This window comes from Hylobates moloch, unplaced genomic scaffold (assembly GCF_009828535.3).
Source record: "Hylobates moloch isolate HMO894 unplaced genomic scaffold, HMol_V3 SCAFFOLD_18, whole genome shotgun sequence".
NCBI lineage: Eukaryota > Metazoa > Chordata > Mammalia > Primates > Hylobatidae > Hylobates > Hylobates moloch.
The window spans coordinates 57,290,238-57,314,815 of record NW_026652293.1 but is presented as its reverse complement, the minus strand read 5'-3'; the positions used below and the strand labels follow the sequence as shown (position 1 = coordinate 57,314,815).

The window sequence follows — 24,578 nt, the reverse complement described above, 5'->3', positions numbered from 1 at the left end:
TCTGGACCGTAGAATATTTTGATATAGTAACATGTTTAAAAATTTATATATATAATTATAAATTTTATATATTTATATATGTATTTTGTTTTTGAGACAATCTTGCCCTGTTACTTAGGTTGGAATGCAGTGGTGTGATCATCGCTCACTACAACCCTGAACTCCTAGGCTCAAGCAATCCTCCCACCTTGGCCTTCCAAAGTGCTGAAGTTATGGGCGTTAGTATAATGTGTTGGCCGGGTGTGGTGGCTCATGCCTGTAATCCCAGCACTTTGGGAGGCCGAGGCAGGTGGATCTCTTGAGGTCGAAGTTCGAGATCAGCCTGGCCAACATGGTGGAACTCCATCTGTACTAAAAATACAAAAATTAGCCAGCTGCGGTGGCGGGCATCTGTAGCTACTTGGGAGGTTGAGGCAGGAGAACTGTTTGAACCCAGAGGTGGAGGTTGCAGTGAGCCGAGACCATGCCATTGCACTCCAGCCTGGGCAACAAGAATGAAACTTTGTCACACAAAAAAAGCCGGGCGCGGCGGCTCACGCTTATAATCCCAGCACTTTGGGAGGCCGAGGCAGGCAGATCACGAGGTCAGGAGATGAGACCATCCTGGCTAACACGGTGAAACTCCGTCTCTACTAAAAATACAAAAAAATTAGACAGGCATGGTGGCAGGCGCCTGTAGTCCCAGCTACTGGGGAGGCTGAGGCAGGAGAATGGCATGAACCCTGGAGGAGGAACTTGCAGTGAGCTGAGGTCGCGCCACTGCACTCCAGCCTAGGCGACAGAACGAGACTCCATCTCGGGAGAAAAAAAATATACACACACACACACACATACACACACACACACATATATAAACTGTGTTAATATGTATTTTGCTGTATTAAATTTATTGACCATCTGACCTATATTTAGACATGGAATATGATTTTTTTTAAACATTAGGGATATTTGGTCAGATTCTTAAAATTTATGAAGTATATCATAGATACCAGGATGTGCTGTTTAAGTAGTAATGATAGTAGATTACACACAGTGAGTAATTGTGTACCCACCTTAGGAAACAGAACATAACCACTGTCTCTGACATCGTTTGGACTCCCCTCCCTGATGTGGCCCCTTCTCACATCTGTAGTGACCACTGCTTTCACGTTTAGCATTCCTTGTTTTGTAAAATAATTACATCATTTGTATATGAATCCTATAACTAATATTTTCAGTTTTGCTTGTTTTTGCCCTTTATATAAAATCATACTGGTGATTCTGTGGCCTACTTTTCTGATTCAACATTGTTTTTGAGATTCACTCGTGTTGCCTGTAGCTATAGTTTATTTTCACTGTACAATTTATCTTTTTATTCTGCTTTCGAAGGACATGTGTGCTGTTTCCCTCCTTCCCTCCTTCCCTCCCTCCTTCCTTTCTTTCCACTATAAACATCCCTGTGAACATTTTGGTACTTGTCTTCTGGTGTTTATCTGCAAGTGGACTTGCCAGGTCACAGTGATACACATCTAGCGGAGGGTTCCTTTTACTCCACATTCTCTTTGACTCTTGGATTTGGAGGGATACTTCATTGTAGCTTTAGTTTGCATTTCCCAAGTTACTGGTAACACAGCATGTTTTTAGTCCCCTCAAAAAAATTTTTAAAAAGTAATTTACAACTCTTAATCTGATAAATAGCAAAGTAATGAGAATTTTTCTCCATTCCTAATGATTTATTGGAGGCTGGGTGCAGTGGCTCACGCCTGTAATCCCAGCACTTTGGATGCTGAAGTGGGAGGATCTCCTTGAGCCCAGGAATTCTAGACCAGCCTGGGCAAGACCCTGGTCCCTAATTTATTGCAAATTGGGACTTGAGCTATTACTTTGAGTATACTAAAATACCCAGAATCTCCTACGTCTTTCTTCATTCCCATCTCAGACACTGTGGCCATTTAAAAAACTTTGTGAAATTACAGTTGTATAAAGTTTGATCACCATGGGAGTGTCATGCTTTGCATGTCATCTTTAAAAAAGAAAAGTTGGAAATTGTCTCTTTAGATTGGCAGAGCCTTCTTTTAGAAAAGAACAATTTCTTGTTTCAGTTTTTCCCAGTGAGAGAAATATACTGTGTGCTATATCATTAGTTGATATAGGAATAATTTCATAATCAATAGTGTAGTGCTCACATAAGCTGAAAAAGCTAACTATTCAAAAGCTAGCAAGTATTTTCCTGGTTTTTAAAAAATTATAAAAGTGAAAATAATAATTCTGAATTGCTGAGAACTTTATTACCTTAGTTATTTTCCATCTCCTCTGCTTTTTTCCTATTGCCTGCCAGTTGATGATTGTTATTTCTTACTAGCATTGCCCTTTAGGATAGGAATGTATAAGTGAAGAAGGGCAAAACTTAAATGTGTAGTTAATTTACAAATCTGTTACTAACTCTGGTGAAAGGTGGACTTCTGAGGATTTTTCCCTTCCTAGTTTAAGGATTTTGACATCTTTTAAGATTCGGATTCTTACTATATTAGAGTTGATTATATGAAGACTTTGATCATGTCTAAAATGCCATATTTTTGCATTCTAACATATTCTCTCTATATTTTTTCCTCTGTTTTTCCCATTCAGAAATTCATAGAGACCATTGTGCCTCCATCTTTTTTTCTCTGTCTGCTCTGAATTTTGGGTAAAGAATGAAGTAATGTTTCTAGAGTTCCTTAGTCATTACATTTGGGAGTAGGCTGAAATTGGACAGGCATATCATTCACTTTTTTAATATCCTAGACTTGAACAGTTCTTTTTTTAGTTCCTAAGCTTGCAAAGGTTTTTGTACTCTGAGTAGCTCCTTTAAGAGATGCTTATAAAGTGCTAGGTTTTAGAGCTGTTTTAGAGATGATAGCATATAGTAATGTGTCCTTCGTATGTTCCCTATACACTGTTGCCTTCCACTGCACCCTACCCCCTACCTCAGGACATTTTATTGTATATTTAATGTAGTACTAACATTCCAGCCTGTACCTGTTTCTTCCCATTTTGTTTCATTTAGCTAAAAGTTATAGAGTGGTATACTCCAAGTTGTATATTCTGTGCTTTATCTGACTATCATGATTTTAGGAGTTCAGGAGAAGATGGGCATAATGAATAAAGGAGTCATTTATGCACTTTGGGATTATGAACCTCAGAATGATGATGAGCTGCCCATGAAAGAAGGAGACTGCATGACAATCATCCACAGGGAAGACGAAGATGAAATCGAATGGTGGTGGGCGCGCCTTAATGATAAGGAGGGATATGTTCCACGCAACTTGCTGGGAGTAAGTTAGTCTGACGCTTACGGTGTTTTCATATGTGCCAGAGAGGGGCTCTGTAAAAACTGCTGTATGTTTTGGATACAGTGCACCCAACTGCCCTTTGTTAATAAGACATGGAATTTAAACATTTTGATAGTCTTAGACTTAAAGCCACATTTTCAGTGATTCTTATTATGATCAATAACATATGTTTGCCAGCCCTGGAGGTCAGGGGTCCTCCCTACATTTATAAACAGACTAAAGATAACTAGATAATATGATTGGAATTGAGCCTGTGACATCTGAAATCAATTTTTAATCTGTCTAAATCAGGATTTGCAAATCTGGTAGAGAGCTTCAGCAGGACATTAAGGACAAGATTCTTTGTTTTTCTGTACTATTTGATTTATATTTCATAAAAAGCCAGAAAATAATATCATGCCAGCACATATGTACCACTTCTATAGTGTAGTACAATGGGACTGCTGTCATCATATAAAGATTCTCCTGGAATATTTTCAGGGGAAGGCTGGCATATGGTCAGACAGAGGAGAGAAAGCGGGATAACAGATTCCAGGGCTTTGCATTAAGCTCTTTGTAGATTCAGCTGTTCTCTTATAGCAGTTGTGTGTGTGCAAGGGGCATGGAGGATGTATGAAAGAGTGAGAGAAATGATCAGGGTAATTGAGAGATTGAGATAAAAGTTTAAAGTGCTTGCAAAATCTGCTCTTGGTGAGGAAGGAAGGAAAGGGTTGAGGAAAGGAAGAGCCAGTTGTGATACACAGAAGATGGTGTGTAGGTTGTGAGCACTGGCCTCCATGTTGCTTCAGCTCCATCTGCAGCACCTGTTATCTGGATATCCAGGCTGCAGAAGGAACGTGGGGAGGGCTGGAGAATCCTGCCTCCCAAGATTGGTGTGGGGATAACTCAGAGGTCTAACAGAGAGCAAATGGTAGATGCTGTTCTTGGTCTTTTCATCAAATGTTGGATGGACATGGCCTCCACCCACATGGAGCTTCTACTCTGGCATCTAGGCTATGAACAGGATTGTGTCTGTGAATGATCCACTGCCTAGGCATTACTTTCAATGGGATTCCTTGAAATGACTTCAGTGTTGGGACCTGACTGCCTGGATTCTGACCAGCATCTTTCCCTGACTCTCCCTTCCACATTGTTGTTTGTCTAATGTGCAGTGTAAATAACTTATACACCTTGACTGCTGCTGTCCTGACAGCAAAATTTATTATGAAATAAACATTTCATAATAAGTTTTGAATAGATGATTAGACAGTATTCATTTGGGTGATCATAATGTAACTTTAAAGAATAATGAAAGTGAAAAACAAATAAAATTAGACTATGCAGCCCTTAAAAAAACTTTCAGGGGCCCGGCATAGTGGCTCATGCCTGTAATCCCAGCACTTTGGGAGGCTGAGGCAGGAGAATCACTTGAGGTCAGGAGTTTGAGACCAGCCTGGCCAACATGGTGAAACCCTGTCTCTACTAAAAATACTGTAATCCCAGCTACTCGGAGAATCGGTTGAGCCTGGGAGGCAGAGGTTGTGGTGAGCCGAGATCGTGCCACTGCACTCCAGCCTGGGTGACGGAGTGGACCTTGTCTTAAAAAAATAAGCTTTCAGATTACCAGAGGAAAGTAGAAATATAAAGGTTGTTCTCTTTCAAGCACCCTCAGTTGCTTCTCCAGAGTCTCTAGCACTGGAGAAGTACAGTCTCTTGGCTACAGTAACTTTCCTTCTCTGATAAACATCAACGGTAAATAAGCCCTTTTGTTTTGTATAGTTTCTTATCTGGGAAAGACTTTACCTTCTTAGAACTAGTTGCTTACTTGAGTCTTTTATTTTCTTTTTTTAAATTGGCACACCCCGGCTAATTTTTTTGTTGTATTTTAAGAGACAGGTTTCCTGTGGTCTCGACTCTGATCCTCTGATCCACCCACCTCGGCCTCCAAAAGCCACCGCGCCCGGCCACAATAGATCTTTTGAATTATTTAAATTTTCTAACACAGAGGTCCTGTGGTTAATGACACGGGGAACATTGCATGTTCCCAAGTGTGGGAGCAGTGGGTCAAAGAGTGAGTTCTCTCTCATGTGTGTGGTGCTTAGAAGATTCTGAAATTAACAGACTGGACTGAAGATTTTCATTTTAGTCCTAAATTTAGATTTTCTTAGTACTTTGGAAATCTTTTCTTGTTAGAAGTATCCTCTACACCACTTTTTGGTGTTTTTTTTTTGTTTTCCTGATTTTTTTGTTTTTAAAGGAGAGTGCATATATGTAGTTAGGGCTCAGATAGAAGTCTAGAAAATTGTATTAGCTAAATGTCTTTTTTTCAGATAGAAAAATAATATTTTCTTTAACATGGATCCACCAGTTTTTTAGTTTTAACTGGAAGTCTGACTCTTTTTCTTTTTTAAATTATTTATTTATCACTTTAAAAAATTTTAATTGGGATGTAATTAAAGTCTATGCTTCTACTTTCTTTGAGTAATCCTTTTTCTTCCTCTTCTTTTGTCAAGAGGGGCTGCTTTTGTTTGGTGTGTCAGTTGAATTTACCAGTTTGACTTGGTCCTGGCTCAGGCCTAGAGGCCTTGCAACCTTCACTAGGACTCACCTTTACAGCTCTTGTGGAAACACAAAACCACAGAATTCTAAAGCAAAAAACTCCACCCAATCTTCCTTAAATTTATAGACTTTTAATCTGTGGCATTTCATTTCTGACAGTCTGAAGTCCCATGACACAATGTCATGTCCATTGTGAATAAAGGTAAAAGAATTCAGTCTCTTTCTTCCTTCCTAATAGAAGCTCCAAATGCTGGAATGTAGAGCATACAGCAGTTTGCCTTCCTTGTTAGAGCCGATTTACAGCTCAACAAGCTGTGCAGATTGAGTTAATACCCAGAACTGTCATGGGTTTTTATATTGCTGCTTTGTAGAGCTGTCACAGTTGACGGGCCCTTGTGATGTTTGAAGACGTCCTGTGCAGTCTAGCTGATGAGCACGTTGCTAAACGTAAAGCTCTAGGTACCACACACACCACAAAGAGTGCTTTTCTCACTTTGATTTCCTTCCCATGACATCTGTCCCCTAACCTCATTATTTCTTGAAATTTTGTTATATTCTCACACATCTATTATAGTATGTAAATATTTTTTAAACTCTCTTGCAGCTATACCCAAGAATTAAACCAAGACAAAGGAGCTTGGCCTGAAACTTCACACAGAATTTTAGTCAATGAAGAATTAATCTCTGTTAAGCAGAAGTAATACGATTATTTTTGGCAAAAATTTCACAAGACTTATTTTAATGACAATGTAGCTTGAAAGCGATGAAGAATGTCTCTAGAAGAAAATGAAGGATTGAAGAATTCACCATTAGAGGACATTTAGCATGATGAAATAAAGCATCTACGTCAGCAGGCCATACCGTGTTGGGGCAGAGTTGTCCCGTGTAGCGCTCAGAGAAGTATACAGCGACAATCCTGTTTTCTACAAGAATCCTGTCTAGTAAATAGGACCATTTATTGGGCAGTTGGGAAATCAGCTCTCTGTCTTGTTTAGTGAGTGTTTTCAGCAGCTGCTCCTAAACCAATCCTCCTGCCAGAAAGGACCAGTGCCATCACATCGCTGTCTCTGATTGTCCCCGGCACCAGCAGGCCCTTGGGGGGCTCACCTGAAGGCTCGAAGGCACTGCACACTTGTATATTGTCAGTGAAGAACTGTTAGTTGGTCGTCAGTGAACAATAACTTTATTATATGAGTTCTTGTAGTATCTTAAGAATTATACATATGTTTGAAATATTGAAACTAAGCTACAGTACCAGTAATTAGATGTAGAATCTTGTTGGTAGGCTGAATTTTAATCTGTATTTATTGTCTTTTGTATCTCAGAAATTAGAAACTTGCTACAGACTTACCCGTAATATTTGTCAAGATCATAGCTGACTTTAAAATCAGTTGTAATAAACTTTTTGATGCTAAGCTGTTTACTGGTTTTTGTTTTTGATGTAATAAATAGAACTTGTTTAATAGTCACAAGCCATTGGGATATCATACCCAGCTGAAAAAGAACAAACTGCTTAACATAAGTATATGTATTGTAATAAGAGTTTTTTTTTACCAGCCAAGTGATTCAATGTAAGTGGTTTTAAAAATAAAATACTGTAGAGATCATGGTGATAGAAGCCTACTTTACATTTTACCTAGAGCCTCTAGTAGACTGTTTTAGTGTCCTCATTGATTTGTGGGGTGAAAACTTATATAGGCAAAATCTCCACATCATTTTATTAATATGTTAATAGGTTTGTGAATTGTTTCCAAACCCATTTGCTTAGTGGAACTACTTTAGTAGAAGATACAAATGAAAAACCATGGTCACTCTTCCTTACACATTTTTATGAGTAGCTAAATTCTAGCAAGAAAAGTAGATGAAAGAACATAACATAACTTTGAGAATAACACTTTCGAGAGTAACGGAGAAGGAGTGACAACATAAACTAAACATCAGAAGACGTGTGGTAGGCAGAATTCTAAAGATTCCTCGCTCCCCCATCCCTATCTCGTGGTTATTCCTTGTATCACTAATCTTGGTACAATAAGTCTTTACTTAACATCATCATTAGGTTCTTAGAAACTGTGACTTATTTATTTTTTTCTTTTCTTTCTTTTTTTTTTTTTTTTGGGAGACAGGAGACAGGGTCTCGCCATGCTGCCCGGGGCTGATCTCTGATGCCTGGCCTCCAGCGGTCCTCCTACCTAGGCCTCCCAGAGCGTTGGGATTACAGGTGTGAGCCACCGCACCTGGCCAAAACTCACTTAAAGTGAAAAGGTATGTAACAAAACCATTTCTTTTTCTCATCAGTGTTCTAATGGTACAACATGAAGTGATGTTATTCGAGTGCCTCCTGTTTCTTGTTGGTTTGTTTTACATAATTTTGCTCTAATTTGCAGTTACCAAGAACCTATCCGTGATGCTAGGTTTTGACGACTTACTGAACTGCTTTGAAGGACTTTTAAGATTTAATTAAGTTTACGAATCAGTTGACCTTAAAATAGGGTGTTTAGCCTAGATTGTCCTGGTGGGCCACCGTAATCACAAGATCCCTTCACAGCGGGAGAGGAAGGCAGGAGGGCTGAGGCAGGAGGGCAGGTGGGGCAAGACTTGGAGTGTGAAGACTTGACCTGCTGTCATTGGCTTTAAAGATGAAGGGGGTCATGGAATGTGTGGGTCAGGGAACATGGAAGCTGAGAAAGACCCGCGACTGGCCCAGCCAGGAGATGGGGACTTCAGTCCTTATGGCCACATGGAACTGAACTCTGCTAACCTGAGTGGGCCTGGCTGGAAATGAATCCTCCCCAGGTCTCCAGAAGGAATGCATTAGTCCAGTGAGACCAGCGTTGGACTTCTCATCTACAGAATTGTGAGATAATGGCTATTTTGTTAGGCCACTAAGTTTGTGTTAATATGTTACAACTACAGGAAACAACATGGATTCTAGTCCTGGGCTGTCGTACTTACCCGTCAGGTGACCTTGCCAAGGACACTTGACCTCCCCGAGCCTTGTTCCCTCATCTGTGGAGTTTAATGCCATTGCCTTGGCATGCTTCCGAGTTGTCGAGGAAAACCTATGTTCTGTGCATGAAGGTACTTGGCAAACTAAAGAATTACACAGATGTATGAACAGAGATGATGTGAAAATTAGGGAACTGTGATCCCAGTTTTATATTCCTTAATTCTAAACTGAGAACATCATTGTTAGTCTTTCTGTTCTTTAATTTGTTTTATTATTAAAGTAAGTATCCTTATATCAAAGCTCCTTATAGAAATAGTACAGAAAAAGATTATGAAGGAGGGAGGGAAAAAGACCACTCTGGAGGTACCATTCACACTTGGACCTATTTCTTTGTAGTCTTATCTATGATTTTTTTCTCTATATATAGTTGAGAGCTTATTGTTTAAGCAATTCTGCATTCTCCTATATTATACTTGATACTGTATCATAAATATTAACATGAATTTTTTTTTTTTTTTGAGCCAGAGTCTCATTCTGTCACCTAGGCTGGAGTGTAGTGGCGCGATGTTGGCTCATGGCAACCTCCACCTCCCGGGTTCAAGTGATTCTCATCTTAGCCTCCTGAGTAGTTGGGATTACAGGCCTGCGCCACCACACCTGGCTAATTTTTGTATTTTTATTAGAGACAGGGTTTTGCCATGTTGGCCAGGCTGGCCTTGAACTCCTGACCTCAAGTGATTCACTTGCCTCAGCCTCCCAAAGTGCTGGGATTACAGGCGTGACCCATCATGCCTGGCCTATTAACATGAATTTTAATGGCTTCCTAATATTCCATCATGTCATTGGATCATTTGTCTAATGTTGAACAATTCTTGTGTATTGATGCTATAGTCATGTTTTTATGGTAGCACAGTTTTTAGGTCTTTACAAAATAAAAGGGAATAAAGCAGGTGGGGAACAGACCGTGCTAAAGGGGAGAGTATGCAAACCAGCTGTGCACATTCTAACGGCAGTGGAGTCACTGGGGATGTGGGGAGTGTCACATGAAAGGAGATGGGAGTTAGCCAGAGAAGCAGACCTGAAGGAAACCAAAGGAATGTGGGTTCTCAGGAGCATCGTAAATGGTGTTAAAGGCAGCAGAAAGGTCCAGGGAGATAATGGCTGGTAGATGTTTATAGGATTTGGCATTAGGAGGTAACTGGTGATCATAAAAAGCAGCAGCAAAGAGAGGTAGGTGACTAGCCAGACTGTAGTGGGTGGAAAATGAATTGAGATCCAGTGTGGACAGCTTCTCCGGAGGCAGAGGCTCGGCTCTGGAGGAAGGAGAGGCTACAGCAGGGGAGGTAAGAGTATTAAGTATACTTTAGGATGTGGTAGGCATTTATATACGTTTACATGCTGTGAGGGAAGAGCTGTGGAAAGAAAAACAGGAGAGGGAAAGAGAGAGAGAGAGAGGAACTAATTGATAGAGGGCTGGCTGACCGATGGGCCCAAGACTGCAATTCAGAGCAGAGACCCAGGAGGGAAGTAGTGAGGGTTGGTGGCGGGGGTGCCAGGGGTTGGTGAGTTCATACAGGCTCAGAAAGTTGAGGTTTACTTTGCTTATCATCTATTTGCTTAACTATTTTTGCCCCCCTGTAAAACAGGCATTAGCAAATGTTATACTAGGTGGGAAAACTCAGGATACTTGGTAATCTCTATTCCCTTTTCTTTTTCAGTCTTTTCTAAATTTGCTCTGATAAACATATACCTTATTTATTTAATGTTATCTCAGAGACTAGGTCAGTCCCACAGATGAAAGTGCACCAGGAGACGCAGGGCCCCCAGCACAGTAGTCCAGGTTTGGAATGGCCTCTGCGGACGGGAGGGGCCTCCTTCCTGCTCCACTGTGCACCTAGTCTCTGGAGACCACTCTCTTCCTCAGAATCAAAAGCTGATCCCTGCTGCCCTTCACTCCCACCCCCTCCCAGCCTGGACCCTGGGGTCCTGTGTTGCAACCACTTCAGTCCCCACTGTCCATTCCCTTGTCCCCTGATCCTTCAGCCACCCTTCCCTTGCCCACCTCCAATCTTGAGTCAGTCCAAACATCTCCCACCTATTTCCTGCCACCTGTGCAGCTGGACAGAGAAATCACCGATGCGAGGAGGTTGGGGCTCCTGCACTCTCATGGCCACCAGCTTCCCCTTTGCCCTCAAAATCCACTCGGCAAGCAAGAGAACTTCAACTCATTTGAGCCGAGTTTCGGAAATCCATCGTCTCACCTTGTTCAGGAAATATTAGGATGGCATTTGCTTATCTCAAGTCATCCTGAGGAAATGATTCATCAAGAACCACAAGCACCGGACCAGTGACTTCATCTGCATGTATTCGCAGCTCCCTTGCTTGTCCCTACCCCAGGGGGAGCTGGCCAAGGTCGAGCAGGGAACTTCCTGAGAGGCACATCCGTCTCTGTGCTGCCTAACAGCAGATCAGCAAGCAGTAGAAATTAGAGCTTCCCTTATGTTATGGTCAGATTATCAAAGTTTCTGATTTGGATTTTAAAAAATTTTATAGTTCCACATTTTAATTATAGGCAAGATGTCTTTTCCTTTGAATACATGAATTTACAGAGGCAGCATACCTTGTTAAAGTAGAAACAAGCTATAATCATGTGTGCTCATAAACTGTCCTGTGGGGCTGCCCTCCAGGAAGGAAAACATGGCATGGTGTGATTGCATGGAGTAACCCTTTATTTTTATTTAACAGTACATTTGGAAGAAGATAAGGCAACAAGGCAAAATTTCTATAATGTTGCTAGCATTTTCCCAAGGTAAAGCCAGGAAACAAACTTGTGTCCTTTCTATAAGAACTTCTAAGCGATGTCCCCTCTAACTCCATGGACAGACACTAGTGGTGGTGAAGTTCATAAAGTTTTGAGGTGGCAAACAGCTTATTTTGTCCTTTATCATAATTGGTTTGCAAATTGGATGCCTGGTTTTGGCATACTGGTTCAGTTGATCAAGCGCAGAATCCCTTTGGTCTTTGTAAGACCATATGTATAAGGCCGAATAGAGTCAAGAACTTGAGTGTAAGGAGAACGATTTACTATTACCAATCAATATTCTACAAAACCTGTCTCTTGTTTAACCCAAGCAACAGAGGTGAGTCTTCTCACCTGGACTCTAGATGCCTTGACAAGATTACTTCATGATATACCATGTTTCCCAGTTTGCTCATGGGAAATGGTAATCTTGGACTGTTGTTTGGTAGAATCAACAGCTGCATTTTAAAACTTGAAGTTGCTTAAATATTCCCTGCAAGGGCCTGGTGTCCTTTGAGAGTGACTCAATGTTTTTGCTCAGCTGTTAAATACCTTCCTGCATTTTTTTTCCTGATTTAATATTGCTATGAGCAGGAAAGTGTGTAAAAGTAAAAAGTGTATACTATTTACAGATTTAAAGCTTTCTTTGAGCTTGTCGAGGGTTAAGCGACTCATTTGCATTTAGTATAATGATATGCAAATCTTTTACTTTGATGTGTGAAACTTCTGCTATCTCAAATTGACAGTATCATTATTTTCAGCTATGATCATCCGTTTAAGTAAATGTTCCCATAATTTCGAGGTCCAGATACAAAGTGTTTTTCTATGGAAGCTTAATCCTTGGCTGATTTTCCATCATGAGAAGTCTTCAGGCAGATTAGTTGTAACTTCAAAGTACTGAGAAACAGAGCCACTGTGAGGAAGGAAAAAAAACCAAGTCAGCTCAGTGACCACTTTTAAAATTAAAGGCTATTTAAGTACCTGTAGATTGTTCCAAAAAACTTGTACTAGAAAAGCTGATCGAGGGCTACGATATCAGTGCACTAACTCATATTTTTCTTACCTGATTTCTAGAGTCTAGCTTTTAACAGGTCAGTAGTCTGTGTGATTTGCATTAAGTGGTCATTAATCATATTACAGGGTTGATGGCACACAAGAAAAGTGAAATTCACACAACAGAAATTAGCATTTTCACATCTCTGCCTCAGATACCACATCAGAAGTTAGTTTGGGATGTGAATATCCCTGCAACCAATGGTGTTCAGCATTGGTTCTAAGTTGTAGTGATATGGAAACTTTAAATCAGATTGATTCAACTGGTCTGGGATACAGCCAGGACACCAGCACTTTGGCAAAGCTCCCCACGTGATGGAATCTGCAGCCAAGATTGAAATCCCTGCAGACTGAAGGGAGAGCTTCTGAACATGGCTCATCCTTAGCAAAGACTATGAGAAGCAAGGATCTCCAGGAACCTGCAAAAGGTGAGGCTTAGGAGTGGCAGGAAAAGCCAGTGGGTAAGGAGATGCTTCTCAGAGGAGATGCGGAGGGAGTGGACTGAGCAGGCAGGCCAGGTGGACCCTGGGGTGGGGGTGGGTGGCTGGGGTAGAATAGGATATCCAGCAAGAATGACAGGCTAGGATTTCCAGAACTTAACATGGGGCATGTTTCATGTCACAGTTGTGTTGACTCTATTTATTTTATTTTAAATTTTTTGAGATAGGGCCTTGCTCTGTTGCCCAGGATGGAATGCAGTGGGGAGATCATGGCTCACTGCGGCCTTGACTTCTGGGCTCAGGTGTTCCTCCCACCTTAGCCTCCTGGGTAGCTGGGTCTACAGGCACGCACCACCATGCCTGGCTAATTTTTTATTTTATTTTTTTTTCTGAGACAGAGTCTTGCTCTTGTTGCCTAGGCTGGAGTGCAGTGGCACCATCTCAGTTCACTGCAACCTCCACCTCCTCGGTTCATGCGATTCTCCTGCCTCAGCCTCCGGAGTAACGTATTTACAGGCACCCGCCACCATGCCCAGCTAATTTTTTTTTCAGATGCAGTTTTGCTCTTGTTGCCCAGGCTGGAGTACAATGGTGCAATCTCAGCTCACTGCAACCTCCACCTCCCGGGTTCAAGCAATCCTGCTTCAGCCTCCCGAGTAGCTGGGATTACAGGCATGTGTCACCACACCTGGCTAGTTTTGTATTTTGAGTAGAGATGGGGTTTCTCCATGTTGCTCAGGCTGGTCTCGAACTCCCAACCTCAGGTGATTCGCCCGCCTTGGCCTCCCAAAGTGCTAGGATTATAGATGTGAGCCACCACGCCCAGCCCTAATTTTTGTATTTTCAGTAGAGACGTGGTTTCACCATGTTGGCCAGGCTGGTCTTGAACTCCTGACCTCAGGTGATCCACCCGCCTTGGCCTCCCAAAGTGATGGGATTACAGGCATGAACCACTGCGCCCAGCCTAATTTTTCATTTTTTTTAGAGACGGGGTTGACTCTACATTGCAATCTAGGGGTAGAGATATTTCCTAGGATATGTAAAGTTTTAAGCAAGTTAGTGTTATTTGTAACCAGATAGACTATATTTTCACTTTGCTAATACAATGCATCATAGCAGAATGAGACAGTTACTTAGTTGCTGGCTTCCTCCAGAGTTCAAAATCCATGGAAAAGAGCTGCCAGTGCCTCAGACCTGCCCCCCTCACCACTTCGCTCCTCTGTTACATGGACGGGACTGACAACTACCATTCTCACCCAGTGTCAGCCACTTCACCCGGCCCTCTGTGGCCTTCCCAGAGTATAGCGGAAATGCTGACTGGAGCCAGGTGATAATGGAAGTATATCCCACCTGGCTTCTTTCTTTCAGTGAGAGAACTTCCTGTCATTGGGATGACATGAGAACATTTTACACTTTGCTTTTTGTGAAATTAGCATACCCACTTAATTCAGATTGATGATCATTTCAAAGACGTGCATTGCTAGGGTTCCAGACACGTGAGTGCAATAATAATAATAAATGGCAAACATATTTACTAGTGTTAGTTTTATCTTAAACGGAGAGGGAGTAGAGAAAACTAATTTGCTCACAAAGTATTTTAAGTAGATCCATTCTAAGAATGATGGATCTTCCCAAAACCCAACTTGAATTTCAGCCGAAGGATTTCTTTATATAAGCATGTTCTCTCCCTTGCATGCTAATCAGGAGTTCATTTTTCTAAGCATGATCCTGCAGCCACTCCTTAGTTTAACCTTGAGCTACACTCAACTCAAAGCTCATGGGAAGAGGGAGCCAGGCGTGCATTTTGGACTTGAGAATAGGTGGATGGAAAACAACTGCAAGTAAAAGTGCGTTGTGGGATCTTACAGCCGTGTACAGGCCTGGCCCCGACAGACCAAGAGCTCTTTAAAGCAAAACTTGAAAAAGCAGGTCACTCAAGTAACAGCCCTTTCCGCCCCATGCCTCCCCCATCCCCTTAGAAGCAAGATGGGGGCACGAGCTGCTGACTCACAGAGATAAGGTCGAGCTCTATTGTTCCAGTATTCTCGGGATCCAGCTGCTTAAATATCTCTGTGGAAGGAGAAAAAGAGGATGTCACAAGTGAGTGAGCTGAAACAGAGATCACATTATCCTCTTTTCAGTTCAGCAACTGACTTTATTGATAGCCATACATGCTTTCTTCCTCACCCTCAAATTAGTAAAGAGGGAATTTCATTCTCAACTCCTGGAAGACATTAGATGATTTCACCGAGGTGAAAGGCAGTCCACTTTAATACCAACAGAACTGAAATGAGTCTTTCCCCAAATATCCACTTACTGAATAGTGTTTCCAGCCGAACCAAACACCGAACAAAATTATCAAAATCGATGATGAGCTGGTCATCTGCAAACCGAGCAACGATGACTTGGTGGAGTTGACAGGGCATCTTGAAACCTGAAGTTACATGAACAAACAAACTGATTGCTAAGCATTAGATTGTACCATTTAGCTGTGCTCACAGACTATGGAACTAATGTGGTGATTTAAATGAGGTATAATTGCTTTGTCCCTTGGCTGCTCTTCTATGAGACTGGTTTGATTTTGCAAAGCCAGTACCTTCTGCTGTTTCTTTTGTTTCTGAACTGTCCACCTTCACCCTGCCTGTGTCCTTGCTGACACACAAGTCTTTTCTTGCCTGCTTCTGTTCTCATGGTCACGGTTGCTTCATGTTGTTAACCATGCTGCTGCTGGTTTGTTTAGCTCTGAATCGTCTCGGAGACCAGATTCTTCCTGGACATATGTGAGCAGAAGCTGTTCCTGGTAAACTCATAGTTGTTCTCCCTCCTTCCAAAGTAAAATAATTTTTATTGAGCCTGTGGCCACCTAGCATCAAGACTGCATGTCCCAGCTTCCTTGCAGCCAACAGAGGCCTTGTGATCACAGTCTGGCTGGTGGGATGTGTGACCAGAAATGGCCTGTGTGCCCTTAAAGGCAAGGAGCCCTTCTTCTGTCAACCTGTTGGCGGCATGTATTTGTGGTGGCACGCTGTCCCAGGTCCCTTGGATGAGGGCAACCCTCGAAGGTCCGGTGGGCATCATGGATGGGGGGAGGCTGGGGGAAGCGTGATCAGATAGTGACATGGTAGGATAGTAGGAGGCACCGTCCTAGCCGTGGACTGCTGGAGCTGGGATTGCTATACGACAGAAAGACATACCTCGTATAAACCAATGTTGTGTGGGGTCTCTGCGGCAGCATTATATTCCAGCGAATAGAATGAACAGCCTCATGCTGACATATTTGTTCCCAAAGCCCAGCAGTCTCCCGCTTTGCTGGTCTACCACTCGCTTGTGTCCTTTTATTGATATCCAATTCTGCTAGGGTCTTATCCTAAGGGCCGAGCTGAGACATTCCATTTCTGCCTAACCAACGCTGCACCAGAAAGGAAGCGCCTGGAGGAGTCTGTTGAGAGCTGGCTTTGCCTGCTTGCTGTGCCAGGCGGCTCCAAAGGAAACTTGGATTCAAGAAGGCACAGAGGGCAGAGCATCCTACTACATTTAATTTTACCAATTAGTCTTTGAAAGGGGAATTAAAATGAGGTGTCTGTATTAAACTAGCACCTACTTTATTTTATAGCTTTACCAAATCTTGTGTTATATAGTATAGGATGAGTGTTCACATATTCTACACACAGATTAAACCACGAACGAAAATGCAGTTATAAAGGGTTACCTGCTTCTTCTAACGCCTTCCGCATTTCATAGGAATTCATGGTACCAGACCTGTCAACGTCGATTTCTCGGTAAATTTTCTGGAACACATAAATTAGTTGTAAGAACTGTGACCCAAAGCAAAGCTGGCAAGTTACCTCCCTAGTATGTGCTGAGTGGGGATGAAGTTTTTCCAGCTCTGTGCCTCTAGTTTGGCCTTGGAAGAATCACCCATGTTTCTGCCTTAAATAACTAAGAGTATTTTGCTTCTGTCTGTGAGCTGGTTTGTAAATATGCCCATCAAATCAGCCAGCCAACGCCCATAGGTCCATGTTCTTGTCTTATGTAATTTTTGTACTTTGGCTGTCAAAAAGCCTTTTCAGGAAACCCTTGATGGTGGCCTTTAGATGATCCCAGTAATCAGGAGGAAGGGAATAGGCCGCTTCACCTGCAAAGTCCTGGTTGGTGTTTTGTTTGCATTTCCTCAGCCCTGTCTTTACTCACTCTGAGCTTCATTATGGGTAAAATCCCAATCCCCTTGGAAATGTGTCTCCACTCTGTGGAGGGCTTGCTGCATCTTAAAGCATACGCACAGAATGTTCCCCAACACAGATCCACCCGCACTTCTGGGATCTTACTTGGTATTTTTGAATCTTCGTCCAGAGAATGTAGAACTCCTTCAGCCCCAGCTTGCCACTCCCGTCCGACTGCCTTCAGTCAAGGAAAGCCCTTGAGTGTGGGTCCATTTGGGCATAGTGTCACCTCGTTTGTCTTCTCAACTGGATCTTTTGAATATCATAGCACATGCGCAAGGAGGGTTTGCAGAAGGATCCTTTTCCTGCTTTTCCCACTGGCTAAACCTCCGTTTAAAGGATTGGAGGAGGAGCGGGAAAGACCTGCTGGCTCCCTGCCGATTCTGGTTGCTGTTTTGATCTAGGGGTGCTGTGGAGGCCCCAGATACTACTGAAAATGAGCTATTGGATGACATGCAGAGGGCTTTGGAGGGCTTCTAGTGGCTAGGCCCTTGCTGTTTTTTTAAAGTATATGGAGTATATCTAAGAGGCCTTTGGTGAAGGGAGCTAGCAGGTGTACACTGTGAATCCACTAGATAAAACTTCACAGAAGTGGCCAGGCATGGTGGCTCACACCTCTAATCCCAGCACTTTGGGAGGCCAAGGTGGGCAGATCACCTGTGGTCAGGAATTTGAGACCAGCCTGGCCAACACGGTGAAACCCCGTCTCTACTAAAAATAGAAAAATTAGCTGGGTGTGGTGGCACACACCTGTAGTCCTAGCTACTGGGGAGGCTGAGCGGGGAGAATCACCTGAACCTGGGAGGCGGGAGGTTGGAGTGAGCTGAGATTGTGCCACTGCACTCCAGCCTGGGTGACAGAGTGAGACCCTGTCTCAAAAAAAAAAACAAAAAAAAAAACCAACCAACTAAACAAACAAACAGAAAAAACTTCACAGAAGTTTAGACTGCCCCTTACCACCACTTCTCACTAAGCATTGGAAACAAGGGGGAAATGGATGACTAGTTTGCCTTGGGGACAGGTGGGTTGCCTGGGAAGGAGCTAGAGCAAAAGGGAAGTAGGATGCTCATGAAAGTAGCCCTTATCTAAATCAAGAAGACGATCTTGATCAGACAAAACAGATTCACATCAGAAATACTGTGGTTAGGGAATATCTTCCTAGAGGAAGTAATGGAAACACTGATCAGACAAAACAGATTCACATCAGAAATACTGTGGTTAGGGAATATCTTCCTAGAGGAAGTAATGGAAACACATGACTGAGGAAACAAATTCGAGCTGCTTTGTGCAAATAAGTGGTGGGCATATTGTCAGGAATTTCCTGCACCAGCCCCAGGAATGGACTGGTGGGCCTACATTCTTTTTCTTTTTTTGAGACGAGTCACGCTCTGTCGCCCAGGCTGGAGTGCAGTGGCGCGATCTTGGCTCACTGCAACCTCCGCCTCCCAGGTTCAAGCGAATTCTCCTGCCTCAGCCTCCTGAGTAGCTGGGATTACAGGTGCCCGCCACCATGCCCAGCTAATTTTTGTATTTTTAGTAGAGACGAGGTTTCACCACGTTGGTCAGGCTGGTCTTGAACACCTGACCTTGTGAGTCAGGAGGCCCACCTTGGCCTCCCAAAGGGCTGGGATTACAGGCGCGAGCCACCGTCCCCGGCCGTGGGCCTGCATTCTAAGCCTTTCAGGGTAGGTGGGAGCAGGGTGTAGCATTTGCTTTCCCTCATCAGAGGATTCTTGCATTTCCCTAGTAAGTGAGGTCAGTGCTGCTGACTGTCCGACAGCAACTCAGCAAGTTGGGAACAACTGGCCATTTTGGAAGGGGAGAAGGCCATGTGTTTGCATCTTTCTGGAGTGAGATTTTAAACTCCCCCAGTCTCTATTCCCTGGAGCACATTAAAGGATACATCCAGCATGTCAACCATAATTTTGCATGTCTCGATGCTGAAGCCATCTGACTTGATATCTTGACCTAAAAGACAAAATCAGTGTGACAGGAAAAATCTCTGAGCGGTGATGTCCAATTGAACTTTCCACAATCATGGAGATATCCTTTATCTGTGCCCTTCACATACGGAAGCCACTTCCGTTATATTAAATAGCCACACGTGGCTAGTGACTGCCAGATTGGGACAGTGCAGACGATGTCCACATTGTCCTGATGTCTCTGTATATTTGCCATGGGCAAACAGGGCTTTTAAAAAGTGCATTTTGAACAAATAAATAACAGAATGATCAATGGTTGGGCCTTAGGTGCCCACAGGATATAAAGTCACCTATAGTTGTTGGGCAGGGAAAAAGAAAACAGAGAGCAGGTGTGTTAATTCTAGGCTATGACCCGTGAGAGAAAGAGGTTTACTTGAACTGTCCATCTGCAGACATTTATGGACTGTGTCCCCCCAGCTGACTGAGAAACCTGAAGACCTGGGATCTATCCACGAGCTACTGTGCTGCACTGAGTGAGTCCTATTCACTTGGTGTTTGGCAGGTGGCATGAGACCCTAGTCACCAATGTGAATCTGGCTCCCCACAGACTTACTTCACGAAAAGCCCAGCCTTTTTGTTATGTCCTTGAAAGAGGTTAGAGCCTGACCTGCCTCAAAGCTGCCACTCTGGGCACCGACCCCTTCTTAGATGGTCATAAGGCTCTGGCCCAGCAGCTGTGCATGCACACTCTGGTGTGGAGCCCTCCAGAAGGCTGGAGTCAGCAGGCAGCTAGGGGTAGGGTACTAAGCTCAGAGGCACGTGTGGAGCGAATGCTGCTCCCCCAGCAAGGAGCGGGCTGAATCCAGGCAAGGCCCGCTTCTTCTCTACCTCCCAGCCCCACCCTCCATCTGTGCAGAAACAATGAGGCTTTAGTCTCCTCAGCTCATGAGGACTGCATATCTGAAGAGCTCTGTGACCTCACTTGTGCCTGGTGGCCTCCAGGGTAAACACAATCTTCTCGCCGTCCCCGAAAATTAGAGGAGGGCGGGTGCAGACTGGGTCCCCTCTGGGGAGGCCCTGCACTGGACTGACCGTAACCTGGCCGGCCCAGCCCTCTTGGTTCACACTGGGAGGGAAGACCCAGCTGGCCCTGGACTCTTCTTTGGCTCTGAAAGGCAGATTTATTTTATCTCATGGAGTTAGGCTAGAGGCCATCTTGTCAGAGGGAATGATGTCCCTTGACGTCCATGAGGCTTCTCAAGATGATCCCTAGGGCTGGTATGCAGCAAACGACCATGACTGCATTTGTCTCTGATGCAGATTCCTAACTTCTGATATATTCAAAACTCTGCTTCCTGGATTGCCGGTTGCTCTCTTATCAAATGCAGTGCGATTCTTTTGATAATTTGAGGGGAAAAAATGTCTCTGTGTTGTGTTTCCCGCTCCTCCCTGCTGGTGGTCCACAGTAGGGGGTTGAACAATCAATCCTCTGACATTTTTTTGCTTAAGAAATAGTTAGTTACAACATGTGGCCGGGTGCGATGGCTCACACCTGTAATCCCAGCACTTTGGGAGGCCGAGGTGGGCAGATCACTTGAGGCCAGGAGTTCAAGTCCAGCCTGGCCAACATGGAGAAAACCCATCTCTAGGGAAATACAAAAATTAGCTGGGTGTGGTAGTGCATGCCTGTAATCCCAGCACTTTGGGAGGCCAAGGCGGGTGGATCACTTGAGGTCAGGAGTTCAAGACCAGCCTGGCCAACATGGTGAAACTCTGTCTTTACTAAAAATACAAAAGTCAGCTGGCTGTGGTGGCACTTGCCTGTGATTCCAGCTACTTGGGAGGCTGAGGCAGGAGAATCACTTGAATTTGGGAGGTAGAGATTGCAGTGAGCTGAGATTGCGCCACTTTACTCCAGCCTGGGCGACAGAGTGAGACTCTGTCTCAAAAATAAAATAAAATAAATTTAAAAAATAGATCACACAAAGCTAGTATGTAGTGGAAACCTGGATTTGATCTTTGATCTGTGGATGCTACAAACACTTCTTCTTTTTTATCACATCATACAAATCCTTCGTCCACTTCTTAGAGGAGATGGAGGGTGGTGGTTTAGTCACAGCATCCAGACATGGAGGGGGAAAGATTTCCATGTTCCCTCCCATCCACAGGGGAAAGAGCAAGATAAGGTTTTGCAATGAGGGGATACTCACGCTTTGCTAGAACCCTTCTCAGGATGGTCTGCAGCTCAAAGGCAGAGATCTCTGCATCCTGTGGACACGTAAACAGAGCATAGTTATTGGCCCCCCATGGGAGCTGGATGAGCACAGGGCACTACCAGTGCATTAGGTAGGCCTCGGTGGGGTCTATGAATGTGCATTTCTAACAAGCCCCCAGGCCATGTTGAGGCTGCTGTTCCCAGACCACACTTTGAGTAGTACTGCCCCATTCTGGCTTTTAGATACAGTGTTTTTGGTTTGGTTCTTTTTAGAACACCCAGGCTGGGCTGGACTGCAGTGGTATGATCCTAGCTCATTGAAACCTCAAACTCCTAGGCTCAAATGATCCTCCAGTCTCAGCCTCCCAAAGTGCTGGGATTACAGGTGTGAGCCACTGTGCCCGGCCTAGATACGGTGTTTTAATGTACAGATGCAGTAGGGAGAGTTCATTCACCATTTCTTTGCTGTAGAGAATATAAATAATAAATACTCCCCTCTACCTATGTTTGTGGTCTTTCTTAATTCTCTTATACCATTCCTCTTATCTGGCATGTCTTCTTCATTCTTTAAAACTCAAAGCTCAGATTTCCTGTAAAACTGGCGAAAACCAGCTGCCTCCAAGACTCAGCCGGCCCTCCCTCTATGCCCATCATGCCAGGGCCCCTCATGGGCTCAGATGTCTCTATCCACTTATACGTATTTGTGTAACTCATGGATAAACTCCTTTGTTTAAACCAAGATTGATTGCAGTCATTTTTGCCTTTTGGGGTGTGTATGTATGGGATTCAATCAGTGGGGAAAGAAGACTCTTATGGCCCCTTTCCTTGGGAATCTAGGAGGGAGCAGAGGGTTAGAGGCCGGTGGAGGCGTACAGCAGATGATGCCTGGCTTAGTACTTTGATGGGTATTTAGGTCAGTGAAGGGAGGCCCAGGTGAGCTCAATGATTGCAAAGTTCCTCCACATAGTGAAGAAACAAGACTTTTTTTTTTTGGAGTTGTTGGGAAGAAAGAGGGCTAAATAACTTTGTGCTGGGACTAAATGGCTGAGGGATTTTTTTTAAGAACAGGGAAGCAGCCAGGTATGGTGGCTCACACCTGTAATTCCAGCACTTTGGGAGGCTGAGGTGGGAGGACTGCTTGAGCTCAGGGGTTTAAGACCAGCCTGGACAACACAGTGAGACCCTGTCTCTAAAAAAATTAAAAAATTAGCTGGGCATGGTGGTATGCGTCTGTAATCCCAACACTTTGGCAGGCCAAGGTTGGAGGTTGTTGAGCCCAGGAGTTTCAGAGCAGCCTGGGCAACATGGCAAGACCCCGTCTCTACAAAAATAAAAAAATAAAAATTAGCTAGACATGGTGGTGTAAACCTATAGTCCCAGCTACTTGGGAGACTAAGGTGGCAGGATCTCTTGAGCCCAGGAAGTGGAGGCTGCAGTGAGCTATGATCACGCCACTGCACTCCAGCCTGGGTGACAGAGAGAGACCCTGTCTCTAAAAAGAAAAAAAGAAAAAAGAAAAGAGAACAGAGAAGCCTAATTCCAATACTCTGTTGCAGGTTGCCTGCATTCTTGAGACTTGAAACCCTTCCACCTCCCCAAATCCTTTGTGGAAATCAAGGATAAGGGGCCAAGTTTCATGCCTCAATTGGTGTAGAACAGAGAAAATAACAGTCACAATGTGAGCCCAGGAATCCTAAGGAAGGAGGAACACAGAGTCATGCAAATGGAAGCCCCTGGCAGCACGCGGAGGTCTCACGGAGGACATACGCAAGAGGGCTGAGCTGGAACCCGACTGCCATTTGCTATTTCTCTTTGCTTTTGTTCAGTTTGTTTCCTCTCCCCTTTAAACTAAAGTCTCCTTGGGGACACACACTGTGTCTTCCTTTGCATCAACCAGAGTGCATAACATCATTTTTGGGAACATTTACCTCTCCTGCCAACTGGGCAAACAGTCTCCTGAATCCATCATCAATGTCATCCTCGCTGATGTCGAACTGGAAGGTGAGGCAGAGACATGAGAATGCATCAGAGCGAGGCATGACAGCAAGTGTCTTCCCGCCCTTCCATGGCAGCCGCCTCCCACTCCCCTTCTCTACCCCTCCCTGGGGCCCGAATTCTACGGTGATTTGGGTTAAGATCAGGTATAGTGTGAAGAATTAATATAAATTTTTTTTTCTAATTAAAACACAAGAGGGAATGTAAATTATGTGGGAAGGAGTAATATTCTAATTTTTTTTTTTTTTTTTTTTTGAGATGGAGTCTCGCACTGTCACCCAGGCTGGAGTACAGTGGTGCAATCTTGGCTCACTGCAAGCTCCGCCTCCTGGGTTCACGCCATTCTCCTGCCTCAGCCTCCCAAGTAGCTGGGATTACAGGCACCCGCCACCACGCCCGGCTAATTTTTTGTATTTTTAGTAAAGACGGGGTTTCACCGTGTTAGCCAGGATGGTCTCGATCTCCTGACCTTGTGATCCGCCTGCCTCGGCCCCCCAAAGTGCTGGGAATACAGGTGTGAGCCACCGCACCTGGCCTAATATTCTAATTTCTCACAGAGGTATCTTCTCTAGCATCCAATTAAAATGGCCTTTTAGGATCTATTCTAGTGGGGACTCGGGAGCATAAAGACTAGCTGGAATGTTGTGGATGGATTTTGACAGTGGCTACACAGCCCAATAGGCAAGGGACTGGCCCATGCCCCCAGCACAGAGGCCAGAGCTGATGCAGGTAGTCGACTCATGGATTCCCAGTACCCGGCTTTATCCTTAGTTTCAGGCTTTGTTCGTGAAGTCCAAAAACTCTTGGAGTTTTTTTGCTCCCACAGAGTGGGTGAAATTCAAAGAGTTACAAATACCTCTTCAAGATTGGCCTCGATTTCATCATCGACAGCTCTGGAAATAGAAGGAAATTATGTGTTACTGGAAGGCAGGTGAGGGCAAAAAGGAAGTGTTGCAGAAATCACTGCTAAAATGGAAGTGCAGTGCTAAATCCAGCAGGGGGTACGTGGGGTGGGGCAGGGCTGCCGTGGGGGGAGGTCTTTGTATTCCAAGTTTCTGTGAGAACACCTCCCCTAAAGAGCAAAAATTTTTCTGCATTCCAAGTTTCTGTGATAACATTTCTCTGCATTCCAAGTTT

The 24,578-nt window shown here is 43.9% G+C and overlaps 2 protein-coding genes across 5 annotated transcripts in view; one reads left to right on the top strand and one right to left on the bottom strand.

Moving 5' to 3' along the window:
- The window catches only part of TP53BP2 (tumor protein p53 binding protein 2), a 112,848-nt gene extending 105,584 nt beyond the window's left edge, over positions 1-7,264 (top strand). For all 4 annotated transcript variants that reach the window (XM_058430546.1, XM_058430547.1, XM_032137388.2 and 1 more), the window contains 2 exons: positions 3,094-3,293; positions 6,454-7,264. In XM_058430546.1, coding sequence (XP_058286529.1) covers positions 3,094-3,293; positions 6,454-6,495 — 242 coding nt within the window. In that variant the 3' untranslated portion in view covers positions 6,496-7,264. The remainder of the gene's footprint in view (positions 1-3,093; positions 3,294-6,453) is intronic.
- Positions 7,265-11,502: 4,238 nt separating this feature from the next.
- CAPN2 (calpain 2) overlaps positions 11,503-24,578 on the bottom strand; it is a 62,589-nt gene continuing 49,513 nt past the window's right edge. The window contains exons 13-21 of the mRNA XM_032137387.2: positions 24,298-24,334; positions 23,375-23,440; positions 21,442-21,499; positions 19,213-19,277; positions 17,415-17,483; positions 16,799-16,877; positions 15,407-15,523; positions 15,101-15,159; positions 11,503-12,509 (exon numbers count right to left, since the gene is read on the bottom strand). Of these exons, the coding sequence (XP_031993278.1) occupies positions 12,486-12,509; positions 15,101-15,159; positions 15,407-15,523; positions 16,799-16,877; positions 17,415-17,483; positions 19,213-19,277; positions 21,442-21,499; positions 23,375-23,440; positions 24,298-24,334 (574 nt within the window). The 3' untranslated portion in view covers positions 11,503-12,485. The remainder of the gene's footprint in view (positions 12,510-15,100; positions 15,160-15,406; positions 15,524-16,798; positions 16,878-17,414; positions 17,484-19,212; positions 19,278-21,441; positions 21,500-23,374; positions 23,441-24,297; positions 24,335-24,578) is intronic.